The 12,818-nt window shown below is 45.0% G+C and overlaps 1 protein-coding gene across 1 annotated transcript in view; it reads left to right on the top strand.

Moving 5' to 3' along the window:
• Positions 1-10,408: 10,408 nt before the first annotated feature.
• Positions 10,409-12,818, top strand: part of DENND1B (DENN domain containing 1B) — a 223,246-nt gene continuing 220,836 nt past the window's right edge. Inside the window, exon 1 of the mRNA XM_055144664.1 lies at positions 10,409-10,778. Within this exon, the coding sequence (XP_055000639.1) occupies positions 10,762-10,778 (17 nt within the window). The 5' untranslated portion in view covers positions 10,409-10,761. The remainder of the gene's footprint in view (positions 10,779-12,818) is intronic.

Genomic DNA, 12,818 nt, shown 5'->3' with positions numbered 1-12,818 from the left:
GTGGCCCATCAGCAGACTGAAAGAGTAGTCAGTCCACACTGATGCAGAGGTTCTATTAAGTCACAGACAATCAGGCTGAGTCATGCACTCAAATGTCTCCTTCCCATTTCAGCCAATGCACCTAGCCTGATTGGCAGTTTCAAGAGCACAGGAGCCTCCTCCAATTGTGTACAGGAATGAAGACGGGCAGGTAAGATTGAGTCCTTTTAACAAATTCCCACCGACATAGACCTTAATCAGTTCCATGGAGCTGCCATTTTTTGTTTCTTCCTTTCCAGGGAAGATTATAAGCAGCGGTTGTGCAGTTCTTGAGTCTGTGACATCAGAATTGTCAGAGTAATAGACGATGTCCATACTTAGAAGTTCCAGAGAAATTCCATTCTTCTTATTTCTTTTTATCTTGTCCTAAGGAAAGAAGGCAGGGTGTGCCAAGCAGTTTAGAATTGAAATCTCTAGTTGATCATTCCAAGAAAGTTCTGACATAGAATTTATAAATATCTTTCACCTGAGGCTGATTGAGTTTTATTTATGAGCATCTGTCATTTTTCTTTTTCTCCCATGAATCAATCAGATATTAAGTACATGTCATATTTGCTTTATTATTCTTTTCTGTTTTAGGAAAGTAGAACTTGGCATACAGGAGTTCATTTGATCATTTCTCTACTTATATAGATCATTTATCTACTTATATAGAGACTAGGATTGCTTATATGGGCTATTAATTTTGCTGTACTATTAACGTCACATTTGATGTTCTTATGTGCTTCCTTACAGTAAATTTTAATGCCATAGCTTACGGGCTATGATTACTCATTCTCCTGGGAGTATTAAATGGGTGTAAACAGAGTTACCATACAATGAAGATTTTTTTTTTTTTAATTTATGTCAGTATCTGTGGGTGGAGTTAGGAGATTCCTTCCAGTCTAGATCGAGAGGAGGACACGGATCTTTCTTACACCTCAAGTGAGGCTTTTTCAAACACTTTGATAATAAAATTGGTCTTCTCCGATTTCCAACTGGGTGATATTCTGCTTCAAGCATTCTTTTTTTTTTTCTTACCTCCAAGAACTAGTTTAAGTTTTCCAATGTCTGACAGATTGAGGAGCAAAGATAAAGGTGAACTGGCAGAAGCTGCTCCGAGGTAAGAGAATTTGATTATACCATTTTGGGCCAACAATTTACAACGGTGGGAAAGATGTTGTCTCTGCTATACTATTGTTGGGAATTTTACTTTTTTTTAATTAAATGGTTAGTGGCTTAAGACACAAACACTATACTTTCTAGTTGATTTCATAAATATTTGGATATATTCAAGATTTAGTAATATAAGAATCATCTGAACTTTCTTTACTCTATAGAAGGCAGATTTACTCTGGAAATTGATTTTCAGATAAACATAGAATGCTAACTTTATAGGCTCTGATGTGTGAAAACAACTCAAGTACATATGCTTGTAGGACAGTTATTGCTCTCAACTTTTTTTTTACATTCTCTTGATTTTAAAAGTATTTGATGTGCTATTTTGAAAGAAGTGGTTTTTTTTAGATTTTTTCTTTTAGATTTAAATTTGTGATATTGCTGCTAAGTATAAAAAGAATAATGGAAAACATTTTTTTGAAACATTATTCTTACTTGGTACTAAGAGTAGGTCTAAGATGTTTACAAAATCAGTTTCTTAAAATGTCAAGAACTGTGTTATGTAAGTTCATCTGAAGTATTTTCATTCATAGTAATGAAGGTGGTAATTTCATCAACCAGTTGCTCCTACAAACAGTAAAGCAGGTCATGGGGAAATCCAGTTATAGGAAATGCCTGACTTGGCTACATGCTAACTATAACTCATAGGAGAGTTGCAGCTTAAAGTTGATTCCTAAGCTAATTGCTTGGAAATTAAGACCTTGATGGAAAACGGTGAAGCTTATAGCCCACGTCATGCTAGTTAAGTTATATTGAGTTCTGAGTAAGGTATATCAAAGCATTATTAATGGTGTTAAAAAATCATGATTCCAAAATTCACAGTATTGTTTCTCCTTCTACACTCGAACTGGGAAGTTTCTCTCAAGGCAAGGAACTCTTGGGTACCATAACTCCTCATTTCTATCTAAACATATTTCCACATGCACACAATGTATAAATGGACAGGGGGACTTCTTGGTTTCCTTGATGGTCTTCACAGAACTTTGGGGGGAAGAGGACATGTATGTAGTCTTATGAAAACCTGAACTTGGATTTCCTCATACCAAAAATATACAAGGTTGCATAAATCAGGGGTTATTTGAGTACCGCTTGAGAAAAGTGAATTTCATTAGTTAGATACAGTTATTAGTTTATTTTTTGATAGTATATTTGAGCTAGGTAATTATCATGTCTCCTCAACATTAATTAAAATTTAGAATAAGGGGCCGGAGCGATAGCATAGAGGGTAGGGTGTTTGCCTTGCACACGGCCAACCTGGGTTCGATCCCTGGCATCCCATATGGTCCCCCAATCACCGTCAGGAGTAATTCCTGAGTGCAAAGCCAGGAGTAACCCCTGAGCATCTCTGGGTGTGACCCAAAAAAGCAAAAAAAAATTAGAATAAAATATTTTTTATTTGTTTGTTTTTTGTTTTTTTTTGCTTTTTGGGTCACACCCAGCGATGCTCAGGGGTTACTCCTGGCTCTGCACTCAGGAATTACTCCTGGCGGTGTTGGGGGACCATATGGGATTCTGGGAATTGAACCTGGCTCTGCTGCATGCAAAGCAAATGCCCTACCCACTGTACTATCGCCCTGGCCCCATGAAATATTTTTTAAATGAAAAAATGCACTCAAAGTGATTCAAGGGGCTGGAGCAATAGCACAGCGGGTAGGGCGTTTCTCTTGCACTTGGCCAACCCAGGCTCGATTCCCAGCAGCCCATATGGTCCCCTGAGCAACGCCAGGGGTAATTTCTGTGCATCGCCAGGTGTGACCCAAAAAGAAAATAAAGTGATTCAAGGAAGTAAGGCTGAGTTTGGTGGTGGTGGTGATGAATAAGTAAAAACAATACCCAGAGGCCCTTTGCACTAATGAAATTGAGCAAGTTACTGTGATCTTATGAAGCTTGAAAGCCTTACTAAATGGGAAATCCATAGAATACCCCTCATATCCTGGTACTACAAAGGTTTTATTTTTAGCACTGAATTATCTGAAAATTTTCAAGCTGAAAATGTATTATGAAAATAGCCTGAATGGTCTAGTTATCACCACATATCAACCAGCGGTATACAAACATCCACTCAGCAGAAAGCACCTTCCTTGCACATGTTGCTAAATTTCTCCATGTAAGAAGCTGGTTATCAAGTAACATTAAAAGAAGTCAGGAAACATAGAGGAAAATAAGGAGTACAAGTAAAGCCAGCAGAAAAGAGAAAATTAGATGGTAGGATCAGGCCAACAAATGCTTTGTATATTAAAAATAGAATTTAGAACACTTAGATTACATATATTTAAAATTTGAGAAGAGGCTTAAATGAAGTTATGAGAAAGCAGATTTAAAACTGACCAAACATCCATGGAACAAAAATAATGTATTAACAACTTAAAGATGGCCTTAATGGATGAGACAAAGTCAAAGAAAAAATAGAAGAACAGGTATATATTTGTGCACTTACCCAGATTTCAGCCTAGAAAGATAAAGAAAAAGAAACTTTGGAACCAATTTTAAGATACATGGGAGGACTGGAGCAATAGCATAGCAGGTAGGGCGTTTGCCTTGCACGTGGCCGACCTGGGTTTGATTCCCAGCATCCCATATGGTCCTCTGAGGATCTCCAGGGGTAATTCCTAAGTGCAGAGTCAGGAGTAACACCTGAGCATTTCTGGGTGTGACCCAAAAAGCAATATAAAGATGAAAATAAAATAAAATAAGACACATGGGAGGCATAGTGAGCCTATTGTATAATCAGTAGCAAAGAGTAAAAGGAATGAAATTCAGAATTTCTAAACGAATGAAAGTGGAACCCAGAAAAGTAAGAAAACCCAGAGGAATCAATGGATTGAAAAAGATATATCCTGGAGCTGGGGGATGTGGTGAAGTGGTGCAGGCAGGAGTCACCTTACACCCTACAAGGCTGAAAGGGAACCAGTGTAAGTGCTGGTAGGATCTCTGGGATAACAATGAGTGTTCTATCTGCAGCACACACCAAGTGTGCATGTGTGTCTCCACTGCTTCCTACTTTGACCCATTACGGCAACAAAGAGAAGGGAAGAGAGGAAAAACCAGAAACAATATATTGTCGTCCTCCTCTCCCTCCTCCGCCTCCTACTTGGCAGGAATTGAACCCAGGGCTTCACAAATGCAAGGCAAATGCTCTACTACTGAGCTATATCCCTGTCCTCTCTACCTAGATACTTTAAGATGTAACTAAAGAAACTAGAGATAAATGAAAAATCTTAAAGAGATACCAAGAAAAAAAAAAGATTACATTTTGAGATTACTTTCAATTTTCAGAGTGTAATATGGGATGCTAGAAGATAGTATAATTACACTGACATGATACTGAAGGAAATAATTGTCAATTTAGAATTCTTTGTAGCGGAAACGTTTTTTAAAAAAGAGGATGAAGGGGTCATAGCGATAGTATTGTGAGTAGAATGATGCCTTGCATGTGACCAACCAGGGTTTAATCCGTGGCATCCCATATGGTCCCCCAAGCATCATCAGCAATGATCGGAGTGTAGTTCCAGGAGTAAGCCCTGAGCACTGCCCTACCCCACAAATAAAAGAAAATAGGAGACTTGAAATAAAAATACAACACTATTTTAAATGTGAGGGGTATATGACTACAGTATATATTTTAGGCATAAGGAAAGAAAGCATAGATGTGAAATATGAGATTGAAAAGACAAAACAAGTAAATGATAATCAAATAAACATACATTGATTGCATAAAACATTAATGGTCACTTGTAGGATTTTCTTTTTGGGTGGTGCCTGGAAATCAAACTCAGGACCACACATGTAAAAAGCATGGACTCTGCCATTGAACCACATCTCTGACCTTACTTTGTCGTTTTTTAAAAAAAAAACTAAAAATTTTTATTATTTTATTATTATTCCCCCCACTTCGCCCCCCCCGCCATTTTTTGATTCACCATCGGATACAGCAACAAAGTATTGCTTGTTATGGATAGAATATAATGTCCAGGAAATTCTGTGTCATTCTCTTCCGGGAGCTCTAGTTTACAGTCTCTGTGTCTTGGCCATTGATGAGATTACATGATGCCAGAGGCAGTTTGTGAGCGTGACTGCCAAGCTTCTGGAAAACTGGGGACCTGGGGGGAGGAGGCCCAGTCAGGATCCAAGGGGGCTTGGAGATCTCAGTCATGGGTTCTCGCATATCTGGGTTTTCCTGTCTGTCCACTCTCTGATGAGGTTCATCCTGTTTGGGGCGAGGCTTGTCTGAGCATGTGGAGAGTAGCCTTGAACATGGTGGTGGTTGTGTTCTGGAGGTTTTCGGCTGTAGGGGTTCTGCTTGGGGCAGGGAGAGAAACTCAACCTGCCCCCCTTTGAGGTGCCCTGGTGAAAACAGCCTAGAGCAGGGTCAGGGCATTCTGTAGCACTCTCTTCCGGGAACTTTAGTTTATAGTCTCTGGGTCTTGGCCATTGATGAGATTACATGGTTGCCAGGGGCCATTTGTGGGTGTGACTATCAAACTACTGGAAAACTGGGTGCCTGAGGAGAGGAGGCTGAGTACTGATCTAAGTGAGCCTGGGGCTCTCAGTCATGGGTTTCCACCTACCTCTGTGCTACAGGCCCTAGCTACATCTTTTGATCTCTTTGGAGATTTATGGGTTCTGAAATAAGGCCAATAAATGAGCTTATATAGCTGAGCCAGAGGTGGTTTATTGGTGTGTCTCCCACATACCTAACTTTCGGCCGTTTAACACTTGGTAAACTTAGCCTCAAGTTGTTGGGGTCTGGTTAAAGGCATAACAACAATTTTGGGGTATCTGGAAGTCTGAAGCATCATCAAACTGCTTATGCACTCACCCTACAGATACAGGTTTACCTGCTGGCAGCACCATACCCCTTATTTTGTAGTTTTGATAGGAGTTAAGGCACCTTGCTTTGTTTGGGATAAGGTTGATATACTGATAAAGTTACAGTATGTTCCATTAAAATGTGCCTGTTAAAATTTCTAGATAACCACTAAATAAAGAGTAATGTTAGGTATGTAGTTTCCAAAGCAGAATTGAAGAGAAGTGGAAAGCATTAAATGTCAACCAATTTTGGACCAGAGAGATTGTGCAGTAGGTAGGGTTCTTGCCTTGCATGTGGCCAACTGAGATTAGATCTCTGGCATCACATTTGGTTCTCTGAGCTGCACAAGCAGTGATCCCCAATTGCAGAGCTAGGAGTAGCTCTGAGCACAAGAAAAAAAGATGTGTGAAGTTCAATCTCTGAAGAGCACATGTTCCACAGAAAGCACCACGACATCCAATGTTTGGTTGTTTCTCAGTTAAGCATGTGAGCCCAGCGTCCGAAGTGATAGTACAGTGAGTAGGGCATTTGCATTGCATGCAGCTCACCCAGGTTCAATCCACAGCATCCCACTTTGTCCCCCAAGCAATGCCAGGGGGCTCCTGAGTGAAGAGGAACTTTTGTTGTTAAAAAAGGAATGTTTCTCGCTAAAACACAAACTAAAAAAACCACCAAGATTCAAGAGAAACGGGCAACATAATGTTAAATGGCAGAAGTAAAATACAACAGCAACTCTAGTAATATGCAGATTTCCAAAGGTCTGACGTAAGACTCAGGTTGTCAGACTCAATTATCAATAAAAAATTAGCATGATGATTTGTTAAGGTTTACTGTAATAGAGATGGTATCCTGACACTAGGCACCATTTCACAGAAGAAACCTCTTTAGATGCTAATAGGTTAACATCATTACCAAAATGATTAATTTACTAGGTATATATAACACTTATCAACAGGTTTGCATGTTAAAATGCAGCTCCAAACTACGTAAAGTAAAAATGGAGAAAGCCATAGTGAGATGGACATTCCTACCACCACATTAGGTGGTCTAAGTTCATCTCTCCCAGCAATTGAATTGTGACAAGTAGTTGCAAATTTAGTTATTAGAAGAGGTGAACAGCAGAAGCATAAATGCTGAGCAAGGGCAGACAACTCGGAACACTTTACCCAAGAGCTGAGAATTATTTCTTCAAAAACACTAACACAAATGTAAAAAGACCAACAACTTATAGGCCATTTCATATATATATACCTATATATATATATACATATGTGTGTGTTTTAAAATTTCCACCCACCCCTTCCTTCACTGCTGTAGATGTTGTTGTTATCAAGTGGGGGACTTCGGTTGCAGATGGTAGACGGCAGGTGGTGGGTCGCAGGCCTGGGTCCAGGTGGTGACTACATATGCATTTTAGCTCTGGTGCTGGCCAGGGCTTGTGCTTCAGTTGCAGTGACCAGTGGATTGTGCTTCTCACTGGGGAGTGCTCCCCTTTAGGTGCTGTGCTTGCGCGTGAGTTTTCTGGGGCTCACATGATTTTGCTTTTGGGTCACACCAAGTGATGCTCAGGGGTTACTCCTGGCTCTTCACTCAGGAATCACTCCTGGTGTTGCTTGGGAGACCGTATAGGATGCCAGGGATTGAACCTGGATCAGCTGCACGCAATGCAAATGCCCTACCCACTGTACTATATCTCCGGCCCCTGGGGCTCACATGCTTAACTGAGAAACACAACCAAACGTTGGATGTCGCCGTGCTTTCTGTGGGACATGTGCTCCCCAGAGACTGAACTTCACACATCTTTATAATTGTGTTACTTGTTGAGGCTGTGGCCCTCTTTTGTATGCTCTCACGCATACCTGAAGTGTGACCGGAAACCATCTGTGGCATCAGGGACAGCAGACAGCAGAGCTGCCAGGTTCAAGCTATCGAACCACCAGCATTAAACTTGGTGCATTTGGGACATCTGGATTTGAACTCATGACCACATACTTTCAAGGCAGGCATTCTAAGCCACTGTGCTATTTCTCTGGCCCACAGACAATACTCTTTGACAATAATATAGGCCATGTTTTAATTCCTGTGGGTTAGAAAACCGTTCGCGTCAATTGTCAAATAGGAAATATCTTGAAATTGAAACATGATCATGGGAGTATCTAATAGTAATTTTTTTTTTTGGATTTTGAGTCACTCAAGCAATAGTCAGGACATACTCTTGTGCTTAGGAATCCCTTCTGGTTGGGCTCAAGCCACCACATGCAGTGCTGGGGACGGTACCTTGGTTGACTGCACGCAAGGTAGACAGTTTAGCCGCTGTCCTATTGCTCCTGCCCCTCTCATAGTAATCAAAGGTTTGCCTTCGGTTGACTTCTTTTCGTCACATCAGAGATTCTACTCAAAATAAGCAGTGCTAAAGTTGTACTTCTGGTCTCAGTAAAACTATCATTGGGATTGACAAAATTCTCTTTTTCCAATAATTCAAAAATCATGTGAAAGTGTCTTTTGGTGTACTTCTTCTTTACCTTGGTAATATTGTAATGGATACTCCTAGTATGGCATGTCTACAGGCAGATTTAAAAAGAGATCTCTTTTGTGTGCATGTGTAGTGTGGATAAAGTAATAATTGAATATATAAAGGTATATGACTGTTACTTAAGTCACCCCCAAATAACTAAGAAAAACATTTGAATTACTATTTCCTCACTGCAAATTTAAAGCTCCTGATTTAGGCATCCCCCAGATAAGAGAGACCTTTGGAGAAGAATTAATTATAGTGAAAGAAGAAGTTTAAGAAATTTAATAATACTCGGAGCAGAAGTGGCTTTTGGCTGACAGTTATTTTTTTGAGGCTTTGGTATATGGTCATGTCTCAGGTAGGAAAAAGTTTCATTTGAGAAAAAAAAATTACATGGCATTTGTCTAATTGTGAAACTGAAATCCACAAGATAATTTCTTCAAAGAGGATACAGATTTGAGGCACTTAAAAAACTTGAAGTTGTGTGACATACTAGTCATAATTCCCATTTCACAAATGTAGGAACTGAGAAGCTGAAGTGTCTCCCCCAGGTCTAGTTATGACAGTGTGTATCCATGGTGCTAGGGTTAGGATCTTCTTTTGTTTCCTCATTGGGTCCTGTCCTGATTTTTCTGGCTCTTAGTTCTGGGGTGCTGCAATATATGTTGTTTTGTTGACCAACTTAACACCCATCTTTGGCAAGAAAGTTTCAGATAGGTATAAATGAATTGAATTTCAGGCCACCTGATGCTGTATTCTTTCATTCTCCAGGACTCCTGGCTTGATTTTTAATGTCTCATGACTCACACAGCATTAATGCCACATTTTGGTTTCCTCTCATCTTCATACCTTTTGCATGAATAAAGTCTGAAGCAACCTCCCTTTGGCTGAAAACCCTCAGTGGCCTCATTTTGAGGGTGCTAACACCAGTGGGAGAAGGCCCTTCCCCCCGGAAGGGGAAGCCCGGCCTTGCAACCCTCCCAAGTCTCATCAGATGACATTTCCTGTCTCAGTAGACCCCAGAGCAGGGAGAGGGGTCCCACACTAGCAGCAGGTAGAGCCCGGCTCTCAAATCCAGCCTTGCCCTTGTGCCCTGGCTGGGTCAGCCGGGCCAGGCTGGCTGTAACTCATAGCCCAAGTATGTCTTCCAGAGCTGGGACAAGGGCTCAGAGTGTGCCCACAACCTGCTGAACTCGTCCTTGAGTGTTCTGCACGTCTGACGTTTGAGGTTACCCCGTCCGCCCCCTCACTCTGCAGCGGCGTCCGCTGAGACCTGCCAACGCCGTGCCTGGGGCCCCCAGTGAGACCCTCGCTGCAGCTGCAGTTTGCAAAGGAGGAGCTGGGCAGGCGGCGAGGAGTCCCCTCCCGGGTCCTGCTCGGGCTGGGAAGCAGGTGCACGTGCCTGAGCATTCCTGCCTCGGGAGGGGAGGGGTTGGGGGCAGCTCGGCGTTTCCGAGAGCGCGAACACCCAGGCCCTCGCTGCAGTGCAAGCAGGAGCCAGGCACCCCAACTCCCAGTGGGCAGCGTGAATTGAAACGCATCGCTCCAGCAGGGCGCAGGCAGTAGCACCCCCCCCACCCCCACCCCCCAGGAACCAGGGGGCCGAATCCCAGCGCCCAAGGTGTGGCAAACAGTGCTGAGTGCAAGTACTTTTCCAGGGACTAGTCTTGGGCGGGCGTCTGGGTGCACAGAGGAGCCTGCGAGGAGAGGGGGGGGATGGGGGTGGAAGTGTGTGTGTCGCGGCGGGTGTGTGTGTGGGGGCAGCCCGGCCGCCCCTGGGGAGCCTGGACCCGACCCAGAAAGGAAGCCGGCCCGGCCCGCCGCTCAGGGCACCGGGGGCACCTTGGCGGGCCGGCGGGGCGGCCGGGCGGGACGTGTGCCCCGGGGGCCGGGCAGCCTGCGCGCGGGGACCCCGCCCCGATTGGTGGCCGGCCCAGGTGAGGCGGCCCGCCGCGCCCCCGCGCGCCCCTTCCCCCTCCCGGCGACTTCCTGGTTCGCCGAAGGTGCCGGGGCCGCGGCGGGCGGCGGGCGCGCAGGAACCCGGAGGCCCCGCTCGGGCGGCGGCCGGCGGCGACGGGGGCGGCGGCTGCGCCTCTGCGGCGGCGGCTGCTGTCACAAAACCCAGGAGCCGGGCGCCGCGACATGGGCCCGCCGCTCTGAGCAGCCTCGCGGCCGGCGGGGGGCGGCGGCGGCGGCGGCGGCGGCGCGACCCTCGCAGCGCGGGGGGGGACATGTCACCATGGACTGCCGGACCAAGTGAGCGCGGGCGCGGGCAGGGGCGCGGGCGGGGGGCGCGGGCGGGGGGTCCCGGCACCGCCCCGGCTCTCCCGCGCCGCGCTCCGCCCCGGGCCGGCCGGCGGGAGCGCGCTAGGCCGCAAAGCCTGGCGGGCCCGCGGGGTCCGGGGAGCGGCCCCCGGCCAGCCCCGGGGACGCGGCGCGGGGCGGCCGCGCGGACCCCTCCCCGCGGCGAGCGGCGGGCGGGCGCCGGGTGGCCGCGGCTCCCGGGGGGCGCGGGGCGGGCGGGCGGGGGTGGGGGGCGCGCCCGGGCGCCCGGCTGTCCCCTTGGGGAGAGGGATCCCGCGCCCCCCCCGGCTGGAGGCTGAGGTTCCCGCCCCAGACGGGCGCACCGGGTGGCACTTCGTCACTTTCAGCCGCGGGATCCCGCTTTTCCACCTCGGGGGGCGGCGCGGGGCTCCCGCTCGCGCCGGGTCTCCCGCGGGGACTGGGAAGGGGGGTCCCAGCGCAGCGCCTGCTGGGTGGGTCCGCTGCTCTTTCTTTTCTTTTTTTTCCCTTTCAGGTTCAATGATTAGGTTAAAAAGCCCCTTGGATGAAGTTGTGGGTAATTTTGGTTCGGGTTCTTTGGAGGCAGGAGTCTTTGTAGGTTTCTCCTGAAACTTACTTGGCAAAGAATTTCTTCCTGCCCCTCTGCCCCCAGTCTAAAATAATGAATATAATGTAGCCATTGTCTCTTGGATCATGTAAGGGTTTACTGTAAAGATTTTAAAAGAAAATGTTTACAATATAACGGAGCCTGTATTTAAATTTTATACCCCAGAGCTGGAGAGCTTAGTTTAGGAAGTAAGGCACCCGCCTAGGATGTGGGGAATTCTGGTTCGAATCCCCAGCACCATTGATGGACACCATCACGACTGATCCCTGGGCACTGAGCCAGGAATAGCCCCTGAACACTACCTGGTGTGGCTCAATCCCATCCTTGCCCTATACCTTTTACACCCTAAAGATGAAAAGATTAGGCAAATAGGAAAATTGTGTGATTTATAATTATTTATTTATATTTATTTTTACAACACGGAGGAAGGCAAGTAAATCATGAAAAAGCATGCTCTTTGAAATATACACATTTCAGTAACAGTATGGGGGGAGGAGAGAGAGAGAGAGAGAGAGAGAGAGAGAGAGAGAGAGAGAGAGAGAGAGAGAGAGAGAGAGAAAGAGACTGCTGTAGATGCTGGCTGCGGGGGCAGGAGGAAATCTGGGGACATTGGTGGTGGGAAATGTGCACTGCTGAAGGGATGGGTGTTGGATCATTGTAACTATATAGCTCACTGTGGTTCAATAAAAAAATATAAAATAAATCTTTTAAACAAAATATAAACCAAAATCCCATTAATGGAATCAGGAGAGACAGGTTACCTGAGATGTATTATTTCCTTTTAATATCTTAATGGTGGGAAGACCAAGGAAGTACATATTTGCAGATTGCCTTATTTTTATTTACTTATTTTTTTATGATTTGCATATTTCCCCCTTACTAATTTTTTTTATTTGCTTTGTGACCACACCTGGCGATGCTCAGGGTTTACTCTTGACTCTACACTCAGAAATTACTCCTGGCATTGCTTGGGGGACTACGTGGGATGCCGGGGATTGAACCCTGGTCAGCCTCCTGCAAGGCACACATCCTACCTGGACTATTTCTCCAGCTCCTGTAGATTAATTTGTATGCCTTGTTAGTAGATTGTCTTGTAACAAATTTAAAAGAATCAACTTTATTTAAAAGCATGATTTCTAAATTTAAAAGTTGGCATTGGTTTCTCGGAGGGCATATATTTTAAAAAGAGTCAGTATACAGAGATGGAGTCTCTGGGCAGGAAAAACTGAAATAGATGGAAACTTTGGTCACATGGACACTGGGATATCAGACTACTTAATCTTCTATCTTCTCTTTTCTGTGGAAAGAGATGGAAACTACTGTGTCTTGAAATAATAAGTGTGTCTCAATGGATCTCAAGTCTCATTTTGAAATGAAGCCCAAGAGTAGGTTGAGTGTATAATAAG

This window comes from Sorex araneus, chromosome 7 (assembly GCF_027595985.1).
Source record: "Sorex araneus isolate mSorAra2 chromosome 7, mSorAra2.pri, whole genome shotgun sequence".
In the NCBI taxonomy this organism is placed as follows: Eukaryota; Metazoa; Chordata; class Mammalia; order Eulipotyphla; family Soricidae; genus Sorex; species Sorex araneus.
The sequence above is the reverse complement of the archived record's forward strand: the minus strand, read 5'-3'. Positions and strand labels throughout refer to the sequence as shown.